At 44.0% G+C, this 27,998-nt stretch overlaps 1 protein-coding gene across 5 annotated transcripts in view; it reads right to left on the bottom strand.

Annotated features, from left to right (window-relative positions):
* Positions 1-27,853, bottom strand: part of abcc8 (ATP-binding cassette, sub-family C (CFTR/MRP), member 8) — a 67,055-nt gene extending 39,202 nt beyond the window's left edge. Inside the window, exons 1-10 of one of the 5 annotated variants that reach the window (XM_085281680.1) lie at positions 27,491-27,853; positions 24,339-24,501; positions 16,434-16,575; positions 14,924-15,045; positions 13,485-13,651; positions 10,036-10,278; positions 5,736-5,924; positions 4,712-4,876; positions 3,227-3,382; positions 36-170 (exon numbers count right to left, since the gene is read on the bottom strand). In XM_085281680.1, coding sequence (XP_085137806.1) covers positions 36-170; positions 3,227-3,382; positions 4,712-4,876; positions 5,736-5,924; positions 10,036-10,278; positions 13,485-13,651; positions 14,924-15,045; positions 16,434-16,575; positions 24,339-24,501; positions 27,491-27,511 — 1,503 coding nt within the window. In that variant the 5' untranslated portion in view covers positions 27,512-27,853. Of the gene's footprint in view, positions 1-35; positions 171-3,226; positions 3,383-4,711; positions 4,877-5,735; positions 5,925-10,035; positions 10,279-13,484; positions 13,652-14,923; positions 15,046-16,433; positions 16,576-24,338; positions 24,502-24,630; positions 25,069-27,490 lie in introns of those variants that run through there. The other 4 variants (XM_085281676.1, XM_085281678.1, XM_085281677.1 and 1 more) reach the window with 4 other exon arrangements.
* Between the last annotated feature and the right edge of the window lie 145 nt (positions 27,854-27,998).

The following is a 27,998-nucleotide window of genomic DNA, read 5'->3' as shown; positions in this document are numbered from 1 at the left end:
TTAAAAAAGAAAGAAAGGCCCATGGTAGCACTCACCAGGGTGCTTTTCTGTGTTTGGGATAGCTTTGTGGCCACAAAGTATTGTACAGGAGCTAACACAGCAATGACAGTCGCTCCAATCAAGGCACTGATTCCCAAGAGGTAGTAGAGCAGGATCACTCCCACAACAATCTGAGCAGGGAAGAAAAAAAACATTAAGCAGGAGATGAAAACAAGATTTCCACAGAGGTAGTTTTCATTCACACAACACTCCCCACTGACAATTACAAAATCCATATGAATTTACCGCAGAGCTTTCTGTGAAGTGGTGACCTTATAGTAGGTCAGCTTATAGCAAACCTCCCACCTAATATCCAGTGAATACAAAGATAGAAACGTGTCACCGGAGAGTAGGTGAGTGATTGGTTTTCTCTTTATTCTTTATAAAGGCCTAGAAAGGTGTCAGCTGTATAAACCACCAGCCCCCACACAGTTTCTGTCAGCTCCTCACATCAATCGCACATAACTGGAGCTAAGCAGCCAAGCTATACACATCTGTGAGGTTTCCACTACTTTATATGCATCTTTTTTTATATATATCTTGCATCACCTTCTGCCTTTGCAGCTCCCTAAGGACTGCAGCATTGTTTAAAAAAAGGAACCAAATCTGCTCTTTGCAATTGCAGCTGGCAAGCATCATCTCACATAGATGTTAAATGAGAAGGAAATAGACAAACTTCAACAAAAAGAGCTTTGATTAGCTCATCCTGAGTCATAACTGATCCTGTCACAACAGGTACTTTGGCTTGTCATAGCAGGAAAAGCAAAGGTGTAATTATTAATATTTTTAAAAAGACTGAATTCCGTTCAGGTTCCTGTTATTGTACATGCTGGTTCACTGCTATTGCTCACTGGGACACCTGATGGACCAGAGCCATTGTTAACATAACCACAATGGCAAGAATGGCCTTTCTGTATCACGAATAAAAGACTGATATCTCTGGTTGCTTAAAGCAACACGGTGAGTTTTAAAGCATTCATCATTTTGTTTTGTCTTTTTTCTACCTGCCTATAAAAGATATTTCGGAGGAAAAACACAGATGTAAGAAATAAAACAACCGATGCCTGAATTCAGACTTTGGGATTGTGGTACTAGGTCCCATCTCTGTCTTTTCTACCATGACTAAAAAAAAATGCTGGATAGCCTCACAGCAGAAACATAGTATTGAAATAATTGTATCTGTTATGTGAGGCATCAGCGGGGGTAATAAAATATTAAAATGTTAGTGCAGTCACTAATCTGAAACACAGAGAAATGCAGAGGTAACTAGATCATGTGAAAAAGGTAAAGAGCTGTCACGTCTGAGATGAGTATTGAACTTCATCCATCTCATCAGTGCAGCAGGCAGTGGAGAGCAAACGCAATGGATTCATTCACAGACGGGTGGGAACGGCCAGTGAATACAAATTCTGCTTTAGTCTCCGAGATACTCACAGAATACTTTTTACTTTTGTTCATTTTAGCAGTTTTTCATTTAGTGTTTGACGTGGTTGTCGAGCAAATTATAAAACTAAAAATGAAACAAGGCACAAACACTAGACAGGGATTTACTATATATGCACGTGTAATGTGCGAGAGGTTTTATGTTAATAAGCATTAATCAGGTAGTATTTATATTGTATTTGAGTAGTCTCTTTCATCGTTTTAGTATTTTAAAATTAAAAATTGCTGTAAGCTCAATTCTTGGAGCTTAAAGCAATTAGCTTGAAAAAGAAAAAACAGTATTTTCTGCTGCAACGAGATAAGAATACATTTATTTGTGCCAACAAAAAAGCCCAAACAGAAGCCTGTAATTGTACATCTCCAAAGGAGTGACACTCACTAGACCTGTGGCAAAAATTCATTTCTTATAAATGTTTTTTTCAAGTGTAATTAAATGTTTTCACATTTCTATTTAATGCAAAAACACCTTTTTCATCTGATATGGGTGATATGGGCCAGATGGAAGAAAAATGACATAAAAAATGTATTATGCAGGGCCTTGAGAAAGAACAGGTGGGAGGATGAACCATGAGTTTTTGCAGGCATTCTGTGACACAAGAAACTACCTGATCTCCATGTTTTGCTGAAATTGTATTTTTATCATAAACAGTTGTCATATTGAAATCTAATTTATCCCAATGGTATAAAAGTAAACACGCTCAATAACAGTGCTGCTTGTCATAAATTATGCGATCCACTTATTCCAAAGTAGTGCATAAAGGTCGTCTACTGCATGCATTAGGCTGTTCATCTCCAACACCCAGTGCTCAGTTTTTAAGCCCCCACATCTGTGCATGCAATCATTTCTTCTCCCATGCGGTAAAGAGAAAATACAATGCACATTGCAGAAAGACAGACACCAAACAATCTGGTATTAAAAATGCAGTGTGATAAACACCTTTGACTCACACCTTTACTAATATCTAACACACTCGTGTGCAGAGAAAACTATCTAACAATACACAATGGAATGCAGTAACAGAAAGCCAGCAAAAGTATGACACAGAGTTACACTTATACCTGCACTGTAACACAGTGTAAAGCATTATTTATAGTTCTGCAGTAAAGGACTGCAGCCTAGCAATAGAGCCACATAAATAACAGGAGGCAGAGCAGTCACAGGGATCACCTGAGCTGTGACCATGGTTACAATGACACTGAGTCCCTCGTAGTAAAGACAACATTAAAGGTTCACTCTGGAGCTTTGGACCTCTAGTTCTTGTTTTGTTTATGGACAACTAGATATACAGTCATCCTGAAGGTTTCAAACAGGAGGAGGGTGAAAAATGCTAGCAAGTACACATGGTGTAAACAGGATTTCACAATAAATCTGTTTTGCAAAAGGATTTTCGAGAAACGAAAAGCATTCATTAGTTCCAGCTTAAGCTTGGTTACAACTTCATGGTCAGTGGGACTGAATTTTAACATAACTTGCTAGAAAGTTCTACAGGACATCTTCCAGAAGATTTTAGTACAGACATCTCCGCTCCTGTTCTCTTTAGCAAGTGTTGCAGCTTTCTGGGATGAAATGTATATTAATGGAAGTAACCCACTGCCATTCTGTAGCAGAGAGCAAAAGTTAGAAATATAATTAAAGCATGAAACATATAAAGCTTCAATAAAACACCTACACTGAGTGCTGCTCTCAGTGGAAACAAAACCCTAAAGATATCTACGGAGTAGAGAAGAACAACGTGCTTCATACCTGTACTGGCATGGCCCACAGGTTAGGGCAGAGGAAGAAGAACCACATCAGCTGGTTGGTATCGATGGCAACCAGATTGCAGATCTGACCTACGGTTAGCTCACCCATGGACATGGTGGAGGTGCACAGACGCATGATTTTGTTGTAGATTTTTGTCTGGGGAGAGAACAAAAAACATAAAAGGGTTGACAGCAATACATTTCCTTGTAATGATCATTAGTTAACTGGTGCTTATTATAGTGCTGATTAGTCTTTAACACAATGCCGTGTCTCAATACACACTCACAGACCACCTGTCCAGTTCATCGTTAACATAGATATCTAATTAGCTGGTCACATGGTAACAACTTGGCATGCAGGCAGCTCAAATTGAGCATCAGGTGATTTAAGTTATTTTGAACATTTCATGGGTTTTGCTGCCTAACAGGCTAGTCTGTCAGTTTCAGAAACTGCTGATCTACTGGGATTTACCTCACACAACTACCACAAGAATTTATATAAAATGGGCCACAAAAAGAGAAAATACTAGTCAGCTGCAGTTCTCTGTGTGAAAATGCTTTGTTGATGCCAGAGGTCAGAGGAGAATGATCAGACTGCTTTGAGCTGACAGGAAGGCAACAGCATCAAGAAATAAGCGCTCACTTAAACAGGTATGAATAAGAGCGTCTCTGAACATACAACACATCAAGCCTTGAAGCGGATGGGCTAAAGCAGGAAAAAACCACACTGGGTGGGTGCCACGTGTGTTAGCTAAGAACAGGAAACTGAGACTACAATTTACACAGGATAACCAAAACCGGACAATAGAAGATTACAAAATCTTTGCCGGGTTTGATGAATCTCTATTTCTGCTGCGATATTCAGGCTGTGGGATCAGAATTTGGCATAAACAACATGAAAACACGGATGCTTTCCGTGAGCAACAGATCTAAATCCGACTGCGCACCTTTGGGATGTGCTTACAATAAATCTGCAGCAACTGTGTGATGTTATTGTGTCAATATGGAGCAAGATGTCTGAAGAATGTTTCCTGCAGCTTGTTGACTCTATGCCATGAAGTGAATTGAATAATAACAACCCAGTACTAGCAAGGTGTACCTAATAGTGTCCAGTGAGTGTATATGTCTTAATAAAACCTGGTCTTTATTTAATTTATCATTTATGGCATTGCAAAATCTTCACTGAGCTTTTTTTGTAATTATTTACAATTAAAAAATGCTTTAATGTTTCTTTTTGGCAATTAAGTATTCACTCATTAACAGCAAACTGCCTCTTGTTGCAGCATTATCATGTCCAGACACCCAAATCTGTGGATTTTATTGCTTTAAAATGAAAATGTAAGCAAAGGATAAAATAGACAGTAGTTTCTGTGTTTAGTCCTTTTACTGGGTGCCACTGAGTTTATCAGACTTCAGTTTTCCAATAAAAGATCTTTAAACGTCTCATAAAGAAAGTTTCCTTAGAGAACAGATCAGTGCAGTGTACCTGTATGGCTCCACGCAGGTTGATGCCTGTTTCAATAGCCACATAGTAAGAGGCCTGGAGGAAAGTCCTCTGCAGGAGTAGGGCGAAGAAGAGCAGCACAGCCAACACGTATGCGTTCTCCAGAAACTCCTTGGAGGAAATGAAATAGATCCCAAGCAGCTTTATCTGGAAGTGCAGACACAGGGAGATGTTAGACAAGCAGGAACAGTTGTTAGGAATATAGGCTGAACTGCCCTGGATTTTTAATTTCAGCTACAAATGTTCCCGTTCATCACTTCAAAATTTGAGGAAAACATCATCCATTTAAAACATATTACCTCCATTTCAGAGCAAGCTTTAATATTGTGCATGAAACTCAATTAAACTGAAATGAAACAGAGGCTTTGGAGTGAAACGCACAGCTGATATGTGGGTGTAGGCTGGAAACCCAAGAAGAACAGGGACACGGTATCTCTCTCAAAAATTTATGAATCCTGCATAACAAAGTAATCGTTCTCCCAGAGGGAATTACAAATTATTGATTAGAAATATGTCTGCACTCCATGGCAACTCATCCTTGTAACTTTCCCTTGTTTTGCTCTCTCGATACTCATTGGCTGAAATTGTCACTATTTTTCAGCTTGTTGCCCTGCAGACAAGAATATTTACTGAGTGCTTCTTACTGTAAGTCTATTTTTTCTTACCGTTCCCTGCATTGGACTTGACTTTCAAACAAATAATTGAAGAGTTATTCTTACAGAAAGACACCCGACCAGAGACAACTTCTAAAGCAATAAGTCGCATAAATATTTGACGAAGTTTAAATTAGAGCACCATCAGGCAGGTGTGCAGGGGAGACAGGGCATCATAACCTTTGAGAGGCCAGAGGAAGCTATGTAATGTCTCTGTTATGCCTAAAGCTGCTCTCATTACCTGAACAAATGCAATAAAACGTATTTAAATGTCGGACTAGTAAAAATTCAGCATCCGTACTTGCTAATAACAATATTTTTTATGTTATGTTGTGCTGTGTGCATGGCCTCACCGGTGGCTGAATGGTGCGATTGTCTTTGCTGATGTGGTGGACTATGCCAGAGATGCAGAGAGGACCGACAAAGCCCAGCAGGTCGGCCAGGAAGCGGAACGTGATGCTGAGGATGAGAGGTCTGCCGAATGCTTTTCTCAGGGCTTGCCAGATCCACTTTGGACTTTGCGGTGCTATGCCCTGAGGCCTCTTGAGGGTAATAAAAAGAAGGGCCAGATGTAGAAAAATATTAGCATGAAGACAAATAAGCCACTTTTTAAATATTCTTTGTCAAATACAGCTAATCTGCCAGGGCACAATAACAAGTGTGGCTTTTTTTTATTGAAAGTCTAAATTACAAACAGTAATCAGAGTATTTTGTTAGCATGATGAAGATTACGTCTTTGAAGAGAAGTGCCATTTATCTGTGTTGTTGAACTAGCAGCACAACAAAAGGCAAAGAGATTTGAGCATAAAAGCTGGCTAACATAGCAAAAGGAAATAACTGCTTGAACATAAAAGCTGAGTCAACACCATTAGATCACAGCACTGCAACAGAAACCTTTAAAATGAGGTCAGGTTCAAGGCTCCCATCCACCTCGTTGCTGCATAGGATAGCATGATTAATGGCAAGTTTCACACTGCATCACATGAAAAGCCTACATAACTCCTCTGAGGGTAATGAAGCTGGAGCACCATGTCAGGGACACAAAAACAGAGATTCCAAGACTGACTGGAGAAGGTATTGCTGTTAATTTATATTTATTTATATACAATTTTATGAATTTCCTAAAACAACACAAGAGCATGGCTCAGTGAGTCAGTTAGTACGATGACAGGAAAACATCTGGACTGCTACGGTGCAGTAAACAGTCCCAGGACATTTTCACTGTGTGTGCGCATCTCTGTGACCATCTCTAAGTCATTCTCAGAACTGTGAGAACAAACGTGACCCTGGTCATGTGCCTCTATCTTTCAATTCAAGCTCATATTAAACATCAGTGTTTGCACACACATACACACACACACACACATCCTTTCTTCCTACCTCAAGTTCAAACAACTAGGAAGGAGGATGTTTCGTTCTCACACACTCACACTGTAACTAGCTTCCCATGAAGTGTAGTGCTTTCACCCCCACAGGGGTCAGGATGTTGCCTCGTTCACAGTAGAATGGGAATGACCTGGCGCCTCCAGGCCCTCCTCTAAATGCCCCACCACCACCCTTCCCCAGCGCTCCACTGGGATCCCTCAGTCTCTCTCATCCTCTGCTCCTGCCGGAAGGAAGTGGGGTTGCGTTCACACTGGACGCACATGCAGACGTGACGTTGAGCGTGACCTTCCAAACACTGGAAAACAATGACCCTACAGAGGACGCCCTTCACATCTGACCCCTGACACGTGCTCCAGAAGTGAGATGGACAGAGAGACAGAGAGGGAAAGAGGAAAGAGAGACAGCTTGGACTGACATTAGCGAGACTAGAAGACCAGAGAAGAAGAGAACGGGACATAAGCTGTGTTCACCACATAAAAGTCTCAAATGAAAATACCAAACACACATCATAATATAATTTTAAAACACATGGAATCTTTCTGGGAGCCATATTAAGAACTAACTCATCTATCGATTCTGCTAAAGAAAGAGGAATTGAAAGAGTTCAAATATTACATTTTATTAGAGAAAGTTTTTCTTCTTCTTTTTTAATAAGCAGCAAATAAAAATGTTATTACATCCATTTAAAACTGGCTTATGCAAATGGACGTATACCAGGAGGAAACCTTCAAAAATGCAGGGATGTGAAGCAAGCCCAACACAGAAAGTCAAAGCCAGCAAGGTGCTTTTATGCCTTTCCTCATTTACATATATGGAGATGAAAAAGTACTAGAAAGCCCTTATAGTATGCAAAAATGCAATCTAATATATCACCACCATAAATACCATAAATACAATAAGGTTTAATCAGCACATATCTAAAACAGTAGAGAGGATGGTATACAACTGGGGTAAATCCTAAATAAAACACAAGCACGATATAGAGAATAAGCCTGACCGTGTGTACATACACTACACACATTCTCGTGGCAGTGTGACAATTCACTGTTTACATTAGTCAAGTACTCATCTCTATGATGTCTAAATAAAGTTTATTAGTCCCAGAGTTCAGCAAGCCATGAGTCACTGCAGGAAAGACATTGATTCAAACATACCCGGCAGAAACATTTTTTTAAAAAAAGCACAGCAAAAACGGGCCAAAATGAAGAGAATAAGCAACATGTTGACTTCTCACAGAAATACTTAAAGTCTTATTTGTGTCTCAGAGCTCAACGTCCAAGATGATCCCCTGATAATCAAAAAGAAACACAGTGTTGAGAGTTTGTGTTCTAACTTTGCCTGTGTGGGATGGATTTCTGTGAAAGCACTGCTTTGCCCCAACAGGCCACAGACTTAAGTGAAGTAATGTTTAACTCTGAATTGACTGTAGGTGTAAATATGAGGGTGAATTTCAGTGATGGACAAAAGTTATGTCCAGGATATGCTAAAGTAGGCCCTGAATTATTCATATTAAAGTCATGGACAGACAGATTTGTGCATTTCACCTTTGCTGGTTATCAGTGCCTGATATACAGGGAGTGCAGAATTATTAGGCAAATGAGTATTTTGTCCACATCATCCTCTTCATGCACGTTGTCTTACTCCAAGCTGTATAGGCTTGAAAGCCTACTACCAATTAAGCATATTAGGGGATGTGCATCTCTGTAATGAGAAGGGGTGTGGTCTAATGACATCAACACCCTATATCAGGTGTGCATAATTATTAGGCAACGTCCTTTCCTTTGGCAAAACGGTTCAAAAGAAGGACTTGACAGGCTCAGAAAAGTCAAAAATAGTGAGATATCTTGCAGAGGGATGCAGCAGTCTCAAAATTGCAAAGCTTCTGAAGCGTGATCATCGAACAATCAAGCGTTTCATTCAAAATAGCCAACAGGGTCGCAAGAAGCGTGTGGAAAAACCAAGGCGCAAAATAACTGCCCATGAACTGAGAAAAGTCAAGCGTGCAGCCGCCAAGATGCCACTTGCCACCAGTTTGGCCATATTTCAGAGCTGCAACATCACTGGAGTGCCCAAAAGCACAAGGTGTGCAATACTCAGAGACATGGCCAAGGTAAGAAAGGCTGAAAGACGACCACCACTGAACAAGACAACCAAGCTGAAACGTCAAGACTGGGCCAAGAAATATCTCAAGACTGGTTTTTCTAAGGTTTTATGGACTGATGAAATGAGAGTGAGTCTTGATGGGCCAGATGGATGGGCCCGTGGCTGGATTGGTAAAGGGCAGAGAGCTCCAGTCCGACTCAGACGCCAGCAAGGTGGAGGTGGAGTACTGGTTTGGGCTGGTATCATCAAAGATGAGCTTGTGGGGCCTTTTCGGGTTGAGGATGGAGTCAAGCTCAACTCCCAGTCCTACTGCCAGTTTCTGGAAGACACCTTCTTCAAGCAGTGGTACAGGAAGAAGTCTGCATCCTTCAAGAAAAACATGATTTTCATGCAGGACAATGCTCCATCACACGCGTCCAAGTACTCCACAGCGTGGCTGGCAAGAAAGGGTATAAAAGAAGAAAAACTAATGACATGGCCACCTTGTTCACCTGATCTGAACCCCATTGAGAACCTGTGGTCCATCATCAAATGTGAGATTTACAAGGAGGGAAAACAGTACACCTCTCTGAACAGTGTCTGGGAGGCTGTGGTTGCTGCTGCACGCAATGTTGATGGTGAACAGATCAAAACACTGACAGAATCCATGGATGGCAGGCTTTTGAGTGTCCTTGCAAAGAAAGGTGGCTATATTGGTCGCTGATTTGTTTTTGTTTTGTTTTTGAATGTCAGAAATGTATATTTGTGAATGTGGAGATGTTATATTGGTTTCACTGGTAAAAATAAATAATTGAAATGGGTATATATTTGTTTTTTGTTAAGTTGCCTAATAATTATGCACAGTAATAGTCACCTGCACACACAGATATCCCCCTAAAATAGCAGAAACTAAAAACAAACTAAAAACTACTTCCAAAAACATTCAGCTTTGATATTAATGAGTTTTTTGGGTTCATTGAGAACATGGTTGTTGTTCAATAATAACATTATTCCTCAAAAATACAACTTGCCTAATAATTCTGCACTCCCTGTATATGCAATCATTTATTCAGCTTAAACAAGGAAATACAAGGAAAGCAGATGTGCTTTTGACACACACATTGACTATTTACTGGACAACAACCTCAGCCCACTTACTGTTCACAAAGATCTACTAATACTAACCTTTTGGTCTTCAAAGGCCCTGCGAAGCTTTATATAGTTTGTGAGTGCTCTCATTGCTATGGGCAGTTTGCCAATGACCTTGAGGTCGATGGGTCGTTTGTGAGCAGAGGTAATGAAGGTGTTCATCCACCAGTAGGTGGCTTTGGATAATAAGTTAACGAAGGGCTGCAGGAAGCGAACGCCGAGGTCCTGAAGGTCTTCGGGAGGCTTCACCTCTGTTGGATTGGCGAAACACATGTAGCGCTGTGACAAAAAGAAGAGCTTTGATTAACTGTTCAATTCCCCCTAGTTACCTGAAAACTAAGAGTGAACTCTAAAAACCACTGATTGGGCTTTAAATGTACAGAAATATCGACTAACCTGTGCACAGCAGATGATAATTATATGTCAGCTGAAAAGACTCTTATTAGTGGGGTTAATTATAGTAGTAGTAGTACAGGCTGTCTGATATGGAAATTTATGACTAATGTAAAGTTTAAGAGTTGAAATCAGGCTCTATTTTAACCACAACAAAAAAATGGAATAAAATGGAATTCCCAGCAAAATATGTTCAGCAAGATCCTGAGCATGAATAATTAGAAAGGTTTGATTTAACAATCGTTTATTCATTTTGTCAGCCAGTAAAATCTAAATTAGCTTTTTAATGAAAGCATGTAATGATTTCTTTTCTATTACTTCAACATGAAAGTTCACATCAATTATTAATATAAACTGTTTGCACACTTTTAACAGTGCAGATGAAGACACTTCAAGAAACTGAGGTCTAGCAGGCCAAATTATTGCAGCGGATGATGGGAGAATCTGTTTCTCTGCTGTTTGCCCACGGCTCTGTGATTTAGTAACAGGTGTTTGCTTAGTGCAGAGGTTAACAGAGACAAACACATTGTGAACTGTCCAGAGGAAAAAGACAAGAAAAGAGCACTCTGCTCTGACATTTTCTCCATGCTCAGAAAGGGTCAGAAGGCTGAAAATGTCAAAAGCTGAACAATCATCGATAGAATATTAATAAGATACATCTAGAAACGTGATCAGAGACCAGCATGAAGCCTCACACTGAACCACACGTGTGAGGGGGATCTTGTGTCTTTTAGATATACTTTAAATGAAAGTGAAAGGATCAATTTTGCGTTCAGAAAAAAAAATATTTATGCCTTTTTTTTTTTTTTAACTTTTGCATTTGACTTGAAAAGTTTGGATCACTGTTCCAACAGGATGCTTCTGTATCGGTGATAAGCTGGTGTAACTGCACAGTTATCAGTGTTACTTTGGGTTCAATGTGAATCATCAGAAGTTTGCACTAAAATGGTGAAAAGGCTAACATTAGGATGGAGCAAACAGAACTGGTTGTACAGCACACGTCTTTAATGACCTTAAAAAACAAGAACTGGGTCAATAAGTTTGAATTTATTTTTCTGCAAACCACAAAGGGTCAATTAATTTGAGGATTCTGAGATCATCAGTTCAAATAACTGTATGTAAGAAATTTGCCAGATCGACAGACGGATTGGTGCAGCGGCTGCAGTGATGCGGACGCTGTACCTGTCTGTTGTGGTGAAGAGAGAGCTGAGCGTAAAAGCGAAGCTCTCAATTTACCTGTCGATCTACGTCCCTACCCTCACCTATGGTCACGAGCTATGGATAGTGACCAAAAGAATGAGATCACGAATACAAGCGGCAGAAATGGGCTTCCTCTGAAGGGTGGCTGGCCTCTCCCTTAGAGATAAGGGGCCAGGTGAGGTGGTTCAGGCATCTGACAAGGATGCCCCCTGGGCGCCTCCTGGGTGAGGTTTTCCAGGCATGTCCTACTGGGAGGAGGCCCCAGGGCAGACCAAGGACACGCTGGAGAGATTATATCTCTTGGCTGGCCAGGGAACGCCTTGGTGTTTCCCCGGGTAAGCTAGAGGAGGTGGATGGGGAGAGGGAGGTCTGGACTTCTCTGCTTGGGCTCCTGCCCCTGCGACCCGGCCCCGGATAAGCGGAAGAAAATGGACGGATGGATATTCAGGAATAACCCAGAAACCATTAAGCCTGCCATGAACTGGAAGGTACTGAAACACCAGCTTCTGCATTCAGAGTGAGGTGATTTTCACATAACCATGGTCTTCAAGGGTGCTAACCAAGAAAGTACCCCCTGCTCCAAAATCAACACATTCAAACTAAAACTGAAAGTTGAAGCAGCCCTCATGGATGAGCCAAATGCCTTCTGGAGAAAAACTTTATCATCAGATGAGACAAAGATTGGCCACAGTGACAAGAGGTATGTTTTGAGGCCTAATCGTGAGGCTTTCAAACCATTTAAAACTGTACCAGCTGCCAAGTATGACAGTGGTAGCATCATGCCAGCGGTGTTGGTACATTACATAATGTGAATGGAATAATGAAGAACAACGACTAACCCCAACCCACATCAACAGATAGATGGTTAAAACTCGGACGTAGGTGGTGTTCCAACAGGACAATGACTCCAAACACACATCATAGCTAGCTTTGGAACGGATAAAGCAGGCTAACGTTAAGATTCTGGAAAGGCCTTCCCAAAGCCTCAACATTAATCCTATTAAAATTTGTGGACTTTGCTTAAAAGCCACATCTGCAACCAGTTTAAATGAACATGACCAACTGGTTAAACAAGTGGCTAAATATGCAGCCTGAATTATGCCTGAAGCTTGCTGATGGCTCACAAAAGTATGTGGGTGAGGTGCAACTTCCTAAGGGACATTTAACCAAATATTATTGAAGGTGTATGTATATATGTGAGACTATGAATACTTTTGACCTGGTATAGATTACAGAAATCAAAACTAAATTCAAACATCTGAACATTGTTCTCATTTTTTAATGATTAACGATGTACAGTATTGCAGTCAGTTCAAATAAATCATGAAAAGTCCAAAAATGACCATGACCTTCATGGATTTTACATTATAATGATGTATTAAAAATAAAGCTCTCTTCTCAGGCTCACAGAGTTTCCACAATTGATTAAAAATTCTCAAAAACATCGTATGCGGTTGGAGCTGTCATCATTTTAATCATCTGATTCATAAAACTGAACCATGGGGAATAAAATGCTCCCCAGCTGCAGGGGATACTGTAAATGGCCTCAGCAAAATCGCAAGCAAGGCTGAAAGGAAATGTCACATCATTGTCTTTAAATGCAGCTGCTGTATTGTCACTGTTGCTGGCCAGCCTGGCTTTAAAATCTGGAGATTATTTTTTGTTTTTCATAAATATGCAGTTTAAGATAAATGGCATGTTTACTTGCATTCGAATGAAAGCCAGTGAAGGTTCATAACCACCGTCACATGCTCCAGTGTAATTATTACCATTTTAAGAGCTTAACAAAAAGTAGTACCACTGCATCTGAATGATCTTACGTCACTCTCAGTAGCTTATGTGTTATACCTGCACACACAACAGTGGACAAAGACACAAATGTACACACTTACCCTGCCGAGGATCACGTTGATCTCTACAGTTAGTAGGAGTCCATACAGCAGCACTAGCAGTCCTGTGATGCAGTAGCGTAGCTGCCTGGGGCCGATGCCATGCTCGGTGTACTTGCCAAACTTGATGGTCTTCATGATGAAGGCCAGCACCCAGTAGATCAGCAGGGCTAAAGGGATTTAGCAGGGATCAGAGTCACACAGTGAATTACCAGATAAGCCAGAAACGATAAATAACTCGACCGCAAACTTATATTTCAGTCTAAATGAAAAAGTGTCATCAAAATGACATCGTTCTCTCTGAAACTCAATTTGTGCAATAGGTGTATTTTGTTACAGGCTGGGATACATTTCATATAACTGTGTCCATGGTTCAACTCGTGTTATAATTTATTTAAAATGTGGAGACACCATTCAATCTCATGTTTCAGCTGCGTAAGAGAACAGTTAAGATATGAGTTTTTTCTTCTTGTTTCTTTCCTCCGTTTCCATTGCACTGTGTTTCTAGCAGACGTCTAATTCAGGAAACAGAAGCTAAATCTGTTGTCTTTGTTCCATTGTGATTTTTGATGGAGCTACATCACGTCAGTCCAGACGATATGAGACGATAACGGATTCTTGTTTCTACACAAAGGTTACACTGCTGGCCAATAGCAAAACCACTGAGATTTTTTTATCTTCTTTATAATGAAGAATATCTCTAGCATAAAAGTCAACACCCAAGGCTCTCTTTAGAAGATGAATTTCTGTCTGGCTGTGAAATGGAAACCTTACAGCCAGGGAAGCTGAGTGACTCAATGGGAGCATTGAATAAAGCACCAGGAGCTGCACACAGATGAGTTAATGATGCCTGAGAAGGAAGGGAAAACTGTAGTGTGATTGTTCCACAAGCAAACATCACATGTGGAAAACTAATGGACAAAGGTGAAGCATGACACTGCCCTATTTATCAATAACTATCACGAACTAGAGGAACTGAAAACACTGATCATTTCATAACAAAAAAACTAAATATATTTGCCATGGAGATGCTTGTCTGCTGTGCAAACTGTGCAGCGCTTTCACTTTATATTAATTTAAATGCATAATTAATATCTGCACAGAGAACAATCCCCCTCGATGACACTGCCCTGCATCATTATCTGAAAGTAATGAACCAGTCATCTGCAAATGACAACACTGACCCTGCTGCTCTGTTATGTAATGTAATGTAATCCCGTAGAGTGTAGTAAATCAATAATCAGTTGCCATTCTTTATCAGACATTCAAGTAAGTACAAAGCTAATGCTAGCTTCACAAGCCATGATCACAAATCGTATTGCATTCACTTCATCTCAGTTCTACGAATGAATATGCTAAGCAGTATATCCCAGGGTGAGGCTGACAGTAAAGGTAAAGTTGTCTCTCTCAGGAAAATGAAAAAAAGAATAAACAGACGATACCTAACAGTAGTTTGGGAAAGTTGGAGGTCTCAATGTTATGATAGTAGACAATAGAGGTGATGCCAGCCATGAAGGCCAGAGCTGCAGGCATGTACAGGTGAAGATGGAGGGACTGACTGAACCTGCAAATAAACATCAGATAGAGAAAGAAACAGGTTAGGCTGATAACAATAAAATAATTATTATTATCATTATGCATTTTGACAGATGTCTCATTAAGCAAGTAAATTAGCCAAATTTCTCTTTACCTCATAGGGCTAACCACCCCAATCTCCACAACTAATCTAGAGCCTGGTAAACTAAATTAGACAACAACAGGATACACATAGAGACGAATTAGATAACGAGTGCTAAACATGAGCAGTTTGGATTCTGATATAGCCCTGTGAGTCATTTCATGAGATTATCCAGGAAATGGAGGCAGTACTGTCATCTCACAGCAGGTCATGGGTTTGAATCCATTTGCCAGCTGAAGCCTTAGTGTGAGAAGTTTATATGTTTTGCCTGTGCCTGCATGGGTTGTCTGTGGCTTCCTCTCATAGTCTACAGACATGCTTATTGGAGTCCAGGGTAAAGCTCACTGACGTGCTTTCAGTTGGCAAATATTAACATTTGCCTCTCAGTGGCTTTGTCTGTATTGTGTTGGCTGGTGGTGAATGCTAGCAGGCTCCATTATGCTAAGTAGCATCCTTTTGTCTGCATTAGACTTTTTCCATTTTTTTTACAAACCCACTTCAGTATGCTATTAATTCCTACAGTTTCCTGTTTGTAGTCACGGACATGGATTTTAGTAATAAAAAAAAAAAAACTTTTCACGGCAGCACATTAATGAGGGCTCTGTGTCTTTTCTAACGTTACATGTAACATGTATTTTTCATATTAAAATGGCTGCTTTGAAAAGAGCCTGTGCTTTGTTCTTCTTTTTTCTTGCTCCACTGCATCTTCTCTTTGCCTTGCCAGCTTTTGCGTTATGTCAACTCCTCTTATTCCTGCTGTGGTAGTGTCCTTATTTCTGTGTACAGTAAATAAATAAATCCAAAAAAGTAAATCATATCATGAACTTTTTTTAGCTTGCAAACTGATAACTGTCAGATCACAACCTCCACTTCCTCACTGTTAGCTTTGACTAGCTTTAAGCTTTTATTTCACGCCGCATTTTGTTCTTTGTCTTCATATTCTTAACTAAAAGTTGTTTAGCAATAAAATCTACTCTGCTTCACTACTGTATAAGTAGAAAGCAAGCAATCAACAATTTGAACAATCAACAACTGCAATCCTTCCTGGATTGCATAATTACATAATTGAATAATGGCGGAAAAATTGAATTGTGTCACACAAAAATCATACTGATAATACACAAAATACATTTTACTATACTATACATTTAAACTAAACAAAAGCATATAAAAATGAACATTCTCACTAGTGTCATGACATAACAAACATCACCTCATAATGACTGAGATCATCATGAGGCTGCAGTGTTCTGTTATTAAAATGCCAAACATACCCATCTGAGACAATGCCCTCTGCAATCTCACAGACGAGGATGAAGAGCAGGATGAAGGTGAGGAGCCATCGCAGGTTGTGTCCAGGAAAGTGAAGCCAGGTGCTGTGGTGGATGTGGACCTTTGAACTCTGGCTGCCCCAACCTCAAACATGAACCAGGAAATGAAAGTGATTGAAAAGCAACAGGGTCATTTCACTTTAAATACAAAAAGGCCAAAAAAGAACCATTTTACTCACAGTAGAAGACAGAGACTCTATCAAATGTTTAAACTGAGAAAACATGTCACTCTAAACCCTGTATATACTTTTCAGCATTGATGGTGCCTTTGCAGATGTCCAAGCTACCAATTCCATACGCTCTAATGCATACCATCAGGTTATGGCATCCATGTTTTTGAAAAGAAAAAATCTAATTTTGATTTCCTGACCACAGAGCAGTTTTCTATTTTGCTTCAGTTCATTTTTGTCATGGTCTCCGTGCCTGCCCGGTCGGCCCCACAAGGCTACAATTGCTGTTTCTGTTCTCTCCCTCTCTGCCTGGGCGGAGCTCACTGTGGGCTCCTGCCCTTGGCCCACACACACACCTGACAACACTCACCCATCATCACCGGGAGCACTATTTGAGGCTGGAACACAGATCCTCTCGTCGCTGGATGATTGTACCCCTAACATCTCCCCCCCCCCGGGACCTGCGACCTCCCTGCTGCGGGAACGTGTGTGAGTGTGAGCGAAGAAGACGTGAGCGAGTTACCCTGTGATTCCCCCGGAGTTTTGGATCCCTTCACTGTACATATATTGCACTGGCACTGTAAATAAACTACACCTTGGAGATACCTTACCGCTCTGCGTTTGAATCCCTGTACCAGATCGTGACAGAATCATCCAGCCACGGAAATGGATTCAGCAGATCCAGCGGTCTCGACTCCCACCCTCGCCACTTTGGCCGCGATGCTGGCACGCCACGAGCAGATGTTCATTCACCTTCGAGCAGAGCTCGCGAACCTCACACAGGCCGTGGCCCGGCTAACACCGCTACCGGCCGCTCCACTGGTCGCCGCTCCTCCGTCGGAGGCGCCAGCTCCAGCAGTAAGTGTCGCGCCACCTGCTCCCTCACCTGTTCACGTTGACAGATTCCTCCCCACTCCCAGGGCTTTCACGGGAGAGATTGATAAATGTGCTGGTTTCCTCACTCAGTGTGCCCTTCAGTTTCGCCAGCAACCGCAAGCCTTTTCTACTGATGGTGCGAAAATCGCTTATATCGTCCAGTTACTCCAGGACCGTGCTCTAACCTGGGCTCAAGCTGCGCTTCAGGCGGAGCCGGACATCACCTTTTCTGACTTTCTTACTAAGTTTAAAGGTGTGTTTGACAGGAAAGCCACAACTGCCACCGCCGGCCAGCGCTTGCTTGCGCTTAAACAAGGTAAACGCAGCATGGCTGATTTTTCTATTGACTTTTCTACCTTGGCTGAACAGGCGAAATGGGGGGAAGAGGCCCTTAAAAGTGCATTGCTCACTAATATTAATGAGGAAATAAAGAATGAACTAATGCTCCGTGAACTGCCTTCCTCCCTGGATGCGCTTCTGGTTTTGTGTATGCGGGTGGACGATCAGGTGCGCGCACATCGGAGCGCACGCGCGCGTTCGGGGCATGCCCCGCTGGACTTTTGTGGGACCCCTACTGCAGCCCATGGGTCGTGTGACGCCGACACCGGGGATGGGGAAGAGCCCATGCAGCTTGGGCGCTCACGGCTGTCGCCCGCGGAGCGCCAGCGCCGTCTTGCCTCCGGTGAGTGCGTTTATTGCAGCCGTAAAGGCCACTCTGTCTCCTCCTGCCCAACGCTGGCAAAAGGGCGCGCTCACCAGTGATCGTGAGGGTGCTGGTGGGCGATCTGTCGAGTGAAAGCCCTCTCCCCAGGCTTCTTTTGCCGGCTACTCTGCGTGTTCGGACTGTTTCTCATTCTCTCTCCGTTCTCATTGACTCTGGGGCTGAGCAGAACTTTATTGACACTTCACTCGCCGCCAAACTGAACATCGCCTTGGAGCCTCTGTCACGCCCCCTCCGCGTTCACGCACTGTCGGGCCAGCGCCTGCCTGACATCACTCATGTTTCTGAATTCCTTTCATTATCTCTCTCTGGCAATCACGCAGAAAGGATTTGTTTTTTTTTTCGTTTAAGGCTCCTCTCACTCCGCTGGTTCTGGGTCACCCCTGGCTTGTCCTCCACAACCCGCATATCGACTGGGAGAAGGGTGCCGTACTAGGTTGGAGTGTGGCCTGCCATATGAACTGCCTCCGGGCTGCGGCTTCCCCCGTTTCGCTCCCACCCACGGCCTCGCCGTCGGACGCCCCGGACCTCTCGATGGTTCCGCGGGTTTATCATGATCTGCGGGATGTTTTTTGTAAGGATCGGGCGCGGTCCCTTCCCCCGCACCGCCCGTACGATTGTGCCGTCGATCTTCTTCCTGGAGCTCCGCTGCCGTCTAGCCGCCTGTACAGCCTCTCCCGGCCTGAGAGGGATGCTATGGAGCGTTACATCTCGGAGTCGCTGGCGGCAGGGTTGATTCGCCCCTCCTCTTCCCCTGTCTCGGCTGGGTTTTTTTTTTCGTGGATAAGAAGGATGGTTCGCTGCGGCCGTGTATTGACTTTCGGGGCCTTAATCAGATCACTGTTAAGAACAAATACCCTTTGCCGTTGCTTTCCTCCGCCTTTGAACTGCTTCAAGGCATGACCGTCTTTACCAAGCTGGATCTGCGCAACGCTTACCACCTGGTGCGCATCAGGGAGGGGGATGAGTGGAAGACCGCGTTCAATACGCATCGGGGCCACTTTGAGTATCTCGTGATGCCGTTTGGGCTGACTAACGCCCCCGCAGTGTTTCAGGCGATGGTTAATGATGTCCTTCGTGATTTTGTTAACCGTTGTGTATTTGTGTACTTGGATGACATCTTGATCTTTTCTAAGACACTCGAGGAGCACAAGGTCCATGTCCGGCAGGTCCTGCTACGCCTTCTGGAGAACCGGCTCTTTGTGAAGGGGGAGAAGTGCGATTTCCACGTGGCGTCAGTGAGTTTTCTGGGCCACATTATCGAGAAGGGGGACTTGCGGACTGATCCGGAGAAAGTGCGGGCTGTGGTGGAATGGCCTACTCCTCCTGATCGCCGCCAAGTGCAACGTTTTTTGGGATTCGCCAACTTTTACAGACGGTTCATTCGCGATTTCAGCAGAATCGCTCTCCCTCTCACTAAACTCACCTCTCCCAAAGTTCCCTTCCAGTGGGATTCTGCCGCTCAGCGAGCCTTCGCCCTGCTCAAGGACAGGTTCACCACTGCTCCCATACTCCGGCAACCGGACCTTACACGGCAGTTCGTTGTGGAGGTGGACGCGTCGGACTCCGGGGTTGGGGCAGTTCTGTCTCAACAGCTGGACGGTAAGCTGCACCCGTGTGCCTTTTATTCTCGCCGTCTCTCCCCAGCAGAGTGTAACTATGACATCGGGGACCGGGAGCTTCTGGCCGTCAAGCTGGCCCTGGAGGAGTGGAGACATTGGTTGGAGGGAGCGGCACAACCATTCATCGTCTGGACGGATCACAAGAATCTGGAGTACCTGCGCTCGGCTAGACGTCTCAATTCCCGGCAAGCCAGGTGGGCGCTGTTTTTTGCTCGTTTTGACTTCACTATCACCTACAGGCCAGGAACACGGAACGTAAAGCCAGACGCCCTGTCCAGGCAATTCTCCATCACTGGGGAGGACTCGGACCCTGAGCCTGTCCTCCCGGCCGCCTGCGTAATTGGAGCAATCTCCTGGGAGATCGAGGGGCTCATCCAAGAGGCGCAGGAGACCGAACCGGATCCTGGCACTGGTCCACCTGGTCGCCTCTTCGTTCCTTCAGCCGTCCGCTCTCAGGTTCTCCAGTGGGCTCACACCGCCCGCTTTTCATGCCATCCTGGGGTCCTCCGCACCTGCTCGTTCCTCCGACGTTACTTCTGGTGGCCTGCTATGGCTAGGGATGCCAAGGAGTACGTAGCGGCCTGTTCGACCTGCGCCCGGAATAAGCTTTCGAACCGCCCTCCACCAGGTCTTCTGCAGCCTCTCCCTACACCAGCCCGACCGTGGTCCCATGTTTCTTTGGACTTTGTCACGGGGCTGCCGCCCTCCGCTGGTAACACCGCCATACTTACCATTATCGATCGTTTCTCCAAAGCTGCACACTTCGTCGCCCTCCCGAAGCTCCCCTCTGCCTTGGAGACGGCCCGGCTCCTCACCTCCCATGTGTTCCGTCTTCACGGGATCCCCGAGGACATCGTCTCGGATAGAGGGCCGCAATTCACGTCCCGTGTTTGGAGGGAGTTCTGCTCCGCACTGGGGGCCAAGGTCAGTCTGTCTTCCGGTTTCCATCCACAGAGTAACGGGCAATCGGAGCGGGCCAACCAGGAGCTGGAAGCTGCCCTCCGCTGTGTCGCTTCGCACAACCAATCGACCTGGAGTGAACAGCTTCCATGGATCGAATACGCCCACAACAGCCACACGTCCTCCGCCACGGGCAAGTCTCCCTTCGAAGCGTCCCTGGGCTATCAACCGCCTTTGCTCCCGGCCATCGAAGGTGAGCACTCCGTTCCTTCTGTACAGGCTCACCTCCGCGGGTGCCGTCGTGCCTGGCGGGCGACTCGGGCTGCCCTACTCCGTACTAAGGAGCGGAACAAGACCCTCGCTGACCGTCGCCGGACACCGGCCCCCGTGTACACCATCGGTCAACAGGTATGGCTGGCTACCCGTTTTGTGCCGCTACGGACTGAGTCAAAGAAGCTGTCTCCTCAGTTTATTGGCCCTTTTCCCGTGGAAGCCGTTGTGAACCCTGTGTCTGTCCGCCTCAAGCTGCCGCGCAACATGCGCATTCACAATGTCTTCCATGTGTCTCAGGTCAAGCCGGTGCTCTCCAGCCCGTTGTGCCCGCCCCCCCGGCTCGTGGATGGTCAGCTGGTCTACAATATCACCCGCATCATGGACTCCCGGCGCCGGGGTCGGGGTTTTCAGTACCTGGTTGACTGGGAGGGCTACGGGCTAGAGGAACGCTCCTGGGTGCCTCGAGCTGCTGTCCTGGATTAGGCCATGCTCTGGGACTTCCACCGCAGGCATCCAGGTAAGCCTGGTGGGTCACCGGGAGGCTCCCGTTGAGGGGGGGGGGTACTGTCATGGTCTCCGTGCCTGCCCGGTCGGCCCCACAAGGCTACAATTGCTGTTTCTGTTCTCTCCCTCTCTGCCTGGGCGGAGCTCACTGTGGGCTCCTGCCCTTGGCCCACACACACACCTGACAACACTCACCCATCATCACCGGGAGCACTATTTGAGGCTGGAACACAGATCCTCTCGTCGCTGGATGATTGTACCCCTAACATCTCCCCCCCCCCCCCCCCCGGGACCTGCGACCTCCCTGCTGCGGGAACGTGTGTGAGTGTGAGCGAAGAAGACGTGAGCGAGTTACCCTGTGATTCCCCCGGAGTTTTGGATCCCTTCACTGTACATATATTGCACTGGCACTGTAAATAAACTACACCTTGGAGATACCTTACCGCTCTGCGTTTGAATCCCTGTACCAGATCGTGACAATTTTAAATGAGATGAAGAGAAGAAAGAAGCGTTTCTGGATCATGTTCACACATAGGTTCTTCTTCTGTAGATCTTTAACTTGCGTTTGTGGATGGTACGGTGCACTGTGTTCACAGACGGTGATTTGTGCAAGTGTTCTGGAGCCCATGCAGTGATTTCCATGACAAAACCCTGACTTTTTTAATGCAGTGGTGCCTGAGGGCCTTGATCTCGTATATAACCAAGACGTATCTTTTTTATGCACAGGGGGAAAGAACATTAGCACAGAGCAAGATGACAAAAGCCATTTTTCTATGGGAGTCTCCACTAGGAAAATAAACTTGTGAGCAGTCTTGAATGAATGTGTTGTACATCATGAGCTCCATGATAAAGAGCTGGCATGCTCAAGCATGGTGAATAACTTACAGAAGGGAAAATAGAAAGATGGCTCTGCTGGGAGAAAATACCAGGCTGCTAGAGTACAGCAGGAAAGTTGTGTTATTATCACTTTGATTGTTTGACTCTCTGCAGGCAAGGAGCCAATAGATGTGGTTGGATGGCTGCTTGCCTGAGATCCTTAAGTCAATTATTTATTGCTCAAACCTCCTTCTCCATTAATTTCCTCTTAGACAGATGTTGGTCTCAGTTTGCCCTGTAATACAATAGAGCTTGGCTTGTAAAACAGCAACTGATAATCAAAGTGCAATTTATATTTCAGATTTGATTTTGCTGTCATAAAACTCATCTCTACTGATGAAATTCTGTGAATCACTCCTCACTTCTTGGCACCTTAACAGTTTTTCTCAGTGAGAAGTGCTGGCACAGGCTGGCATGTACTCCATCACTTCCTCTAACTCTTTTTGACGCACACTCTCGGCTCAAGTACTGAAAAGCATCATTAAAGTCAGCACCATAATATTTACTCAAATAATTTGGCACTAGGGTAAATAAGCCACATATTAAGTGATAGCATTGCAGATATATAATAAAAGTATGCATTGCATCGAACTGTGCATTAATTATAATTACATGGATTTCCTACAGCCAACAGCAGGTAATAAGGATTCATTCAAGTCAGCGATGGTGTTGTGGTGCATGTATCCCCAATATCCTCTCTTAGCCTTGATGTGACATGGTGAAAATAATGAGCTGACTCTCTCAAGGGCAATGCACATCACAGGATGCTTAAGAGGTTTTATCAAGTGAATCAAGATAAACAGAAAACATTTCACACCCCTGAGGTTTGTGTTTGGTGGCAAAGTTGTTAGCGAGAGCACATCAGCTCAGTGTGACAGGAGAGAGAGAAAACCCCCTGCAGCTTGCAGCCTGTTATCATCTAACAGTGGACTTATAGAGCCCCTTAGTGACTTATCAGTGAGTGTTTTTGTCTTCAAGTTAAAGGAAAGACAAAGAGAAACATTTATAGAGATATCTGCAGATAGAGAAAGTATCGGGATTCTTTAATTAGGAAAAGCAACAATATTGATATATGGAGAAACGGTGTTTTAAATGTGAGAGATGACTGGAATATTTCTAAAGTAGAAGCACAAACTGTTTAATTACACTATTATTGTCCAGATAATAATGGGGAAAATAGTGTAAAAGTTACATTTTGCATCTTCTTCCACTTTGTTCCACAATGAATAGTGAGCACTTATAGAGTGGTGTCTTGCTTTTGAAAAATGAAAAGGAGGGCACTAAATGGGCACACACATTACACACACACCCATGTGAAAGGTCAGATGACAGCGCTGGAGCATGTGTGACTGTAGCAGCAAAACGTGCATGTAGTGCTGATCCATTACACGCTGCTGATGACTCTAACAGAAATGACCAGCGGCCAGATAGGAGGGCAAACAAGGTGCAACCTAATGCCATCATCTGTTTGCCTGCATTTTATCGAAAGACGTTAATTTGCTCAGAAAAATGCTTGCAGCTCAGTAATTATGTCCTCGTGTTGTGTCACTGAAGAGGCTCAGCCTTCCATAACTGGCTAACCCATACACCTGCAGATATTTGTGGGTGTTATAAATCGGAGAATGAAATGCGCACTCAAAACCACTCGTCGGTGGCATAAAGGTTGAGTATACTGAAATGAACAGACTCTATAAAGCAAGTGGAGCACTCACTGAATACATCATGCAATAGTTCATCAACCGCATGCAGAATAAAACAAGCTGATTAAGAGGAATGTGAGAAAGACAGAAAACATATCGAAGCCCATCATGCTGACTTGTGCTGACACGTTATCTGAGCACGTGTGGAAGTCAAGGCAGGTAAAACTGTGCAGTGAAAAGGAGGATCTCACTTCATTGACACTCACCGATGAAGAGGATGGGGAAGGTGATGAAGAGGACAAAAACATGTGGGACCACATTGAGCGCATCCAGGAAACAGCCGTTGTTCAGAACCCCTCCATCCACGTTGTAGGCCATCGAGTTATTCTCGTTTCCACAGAATGCCAAGGACATGGTGGAACCGGGACTCTGCCGGGAACAGGAGGAAAAGGAGGAGGAGGAGGAGGAGAGGATGAGGGGAGGACAGGAGACACAGACGGAGAGATTTAGAAGAAGAGGTTCTCAGAGCATGTCGTCTTTTCAAAAGGAAACACTGACGTCTGCAGTGGATCCCGGTAATTCCCAAGGTGTCTTCCTTCCTGTTCCCTCTCTAATCCAGCTCCCAAATATCAGCTCGAGTGAAAGAGAGGAGACAGAGGAGGAGGGAGGAAGAGGTCAGGGACAGTCACAGTCCAGCGCAGCAGTGGCAGTAGCAGCAGCGGCGGCAGCTCCCTCTCCTCTGTGATAGTTTAAGCAGCTTTTCTGGCCATGCCGGTGAAAAGCATCTGCAGCTCGTCCATCCGCAGTCTGCAGACATCCTCTAAGGCTGAAGCTTCACTTGTGCACAGAGCTGCACAGCTCCACTGGAATACATTCAGACATGTTCGCATTCCTCATAAACGCACACACACACACACTGATCGAGCAGCGACAGCATTCTGCAGTCCACCTGCTATTCCTGTCTCTTTGCAATCGAGAGCTCAAAGTCGACCTTGGGAGAGGAGCGCAGAAGGGGCAGAGTGTGCAGACGAGCTGGAGAGAAACTAAAGGTAGGAGGGGGAGGGTGGAAGGGAACAGTGAATGATGAAGAGCGAGACACTGGGATACAGCTAGTGGATGAACAGTGCAAACGTCATACAGAAGTACGTGTGAAGCATGAGCAAGCGCATAAAATCTAAATCTCAAAAACATGTTCTCAGGGCTTACATAATTCTAAAACACAATTTTTATCAAAATGATAAAAAATTAAAAAACAAACACAATAACGGAATAACCAGGCTCAACACATGAGGAACGATAGCATCAAATATTTATGAATTCCTGGCGTGGATGCATTATGTGTATGGTCCTGCAGAGAGAAATCCCACTGCAGCCAGTAGCAGCCTGCTTGTAGAGCAGGATCAGCAAAGACCCACATGGGAGCAGATTTCAATAATCCATCTGTCGACCAGGATAGACCGATGGCCTTTTCTTAGCATTTAAAATGATTTACATTCAATGTAATCCATGGCTGATGACCTTTTACATCGTTGCAGCAAGGAGCTAAGCTTAACCGTAATGAGCAGTTTACACAAGTGTTTTGTTGTTTACACAGACACTTGTCAGCCGATTCACGTACACGGACTCAGACTGTGGTATAACAACAGCAATGTACATTTAATATGAGAAAAAATACAACTTACTGTAGGTTCAGGCTGAGAACTCATGTTTGAAATGAGGAGAGGTTAAAAAAGACATATCAGAGCGAGAGATGGGAAAGCTTTAAAGAGGCCGCCAAATTGGAGGGTGTGTTTGGTATGTGACGTGAGGAGAGCGGGGCATGTAAATGTGCGTGACACAGTACAGCTCGAGTTTCCTCTTTGAACTGACTTGCAAGCTTCGCCGAACATGTTGTCCTGTACTTAAGGCATCTCGAGATATAGACATTAAATTCCAGCTATCTATTTAAAAGCAAGGTAGTATTTACTTTTGCAAATGTTCATTACAGTGCACAGCTTTCTGCAAGCAGTGATACCATAAAACAGGATGCAATGCTTTTGCAAGCTTGCATTTATTCAATCCCAGCAGAACAGAATTATTCTAATTTGACTGATACTTATATACACTTAATATGTAGAAAATAAATAAGTGGATTATGATTGTAAAGCCATAAATGTGTCCAAAATGCAAGAAACAGTAAGGTTCAGGTTGGCCCCATATGCTGTAGTGCTTCTAGTTACACTTTAAGCACTGAGATATATGGGAAGTAGGAAAGGGACACCAGGCATAGCTGTAAAATGATATTCCAGTTGGTTTTTGATTTCATCACCCAATATATGATGTTTGGGTCAGCTGCAGCCCTACCTAATCACTTCCTGCACACGTCAAATATCTTAGTAGATATTAGCTCTATCATTTTGTTTAAAAATAAAGGAAAAATAGGGTTATAGGACCAAGTCCAGTTAAACAGAACAGAATACATATTGTTAAGTCTGTTGGGGGTTACTTGTTTTGTGTTGTTTTGTTTCTACTACCAGCATCAGGCTTCAATTAAAGATTCCTTCTTTATATTACACTGCCCCTAGGCTATTATTATACTTTCGTTCTGTGATGCCCTACATCAGAGATGGTCATCACTGTATAGCCTGGGGAGGGTTGAAGCATTGGAGTGGGTGAGGACAGAGAAAATGACTAGACAGAGCAGCAGCCTCTCAGAGAGACGCCAAGAGAGGAAAAGTCAACATCATCTTAGCAAACTCACAACACAAAGGGAGAACAATAGATCCTAAAAGAAATCCTAAAATATCAGACCGGCCTCAAAATAGACACTGAGCCACTGTTACGTCATAAAACCCCAAATACAGATTGATGCCAACCAAACGACAGTGGCTTAACTGAAAACAAGGTTTGACTATGTGTTGGCTGAAGTAGTGTGATGATTATGTCTGTGGGTGTAAAGTAAGGGTAAGGGGTGACCAGTGACTCATGCATTGCATTGTAGTATCAGTGTACATCTACTTTCTAGGCATTTTTCTCACCTATGAGAGAAAGAGGAAGGGGAGGTACTTGTTTTTGTGAAATGCTCCCCATCTGCCTGTGACAATTTGTTACCACACTCGGTGCAATGGCCCTGTTGAGAAATCAGCACACTCAATAGTTTAAACTCTCAGAACTCGCCTCCAGAAATAAGCCTCGGTGATGGATGAACCAATTACAGCGCACACGGGGATTCACTGACTAAATATGAACTGAAATGACTTGTATCATCACTGGATAGGCCTTAATCTGGAAAATGCTGCGTGCAATTAAATCAAATTACGTGTGTCTTTTGTGTATTTTCGACCTTAATCGTAGGCCTACATGCAGAATATTCGATGCTTTAAATTGAATATCGATCAAGCGACTGAGCAGGTTACAGATATACTGTAGTAGCACTTACCGGTTTATATCGTGAGATCATTGTTCCAGCCTCGTATCTCTGACTTCAGAAAAAATCTTCTGTCACATCCGTCGCTTGGATGTTAAAAAAAGAAAAGAGACAAAATCTCGTAAATAGCACAGTCTCATGTGTTCAGAGTGCGCCCGACTTCTCGCTGTCCTACTTGCGTTTGACAGCCCGACCGCAGGCGGTGGTTTACGGGTGACGGAAAGGAGCTGTCCACGGTGCTGACCCCGGGTACCCAGGAGGGGAAGGAGGAGGAGGAAGAGGAGGGGTTGCAGGAAGAAAGAGGCAGATCTTTCCAGCCAACCTTTGGACTGTATCATGAACCGTAGAGGTAGAACATCGGCAGCTACACGCAGCACAGCGGCCAACTGGCAGCAGACAGATGTCACGTATGAACAATGAGGCGGGAGTGGATGACTGCACAGAGCTTAGAAAAGAGGGAAGCGGAATGCTGCCCAGCAAAGCAACACAGGTGTAATATTACATGAAACCCACGCGGTGC

Source organism: Mchenga conophoros, linkage group LG7 (assembly GCF_057382185.1).
Source record: "Mchenga conophoros isolate Kocher_MC1m ecotype Shallow Benthic linkage group LG7, M_conophoros_male_GT1.1, whole genome shotgun sequence".
Lineage (NCBI taxonomy): Eukaryota > Metazoa > Chordata > Actinopteri > Cichliformes > Cichlidae > Mchenga > Mchenga conophoros.
The sequence above is the reverse complement of the archived record's forward strand: the minus strand, read 5'-3'. Positions and strand labels throughout refer to the sequence as shown.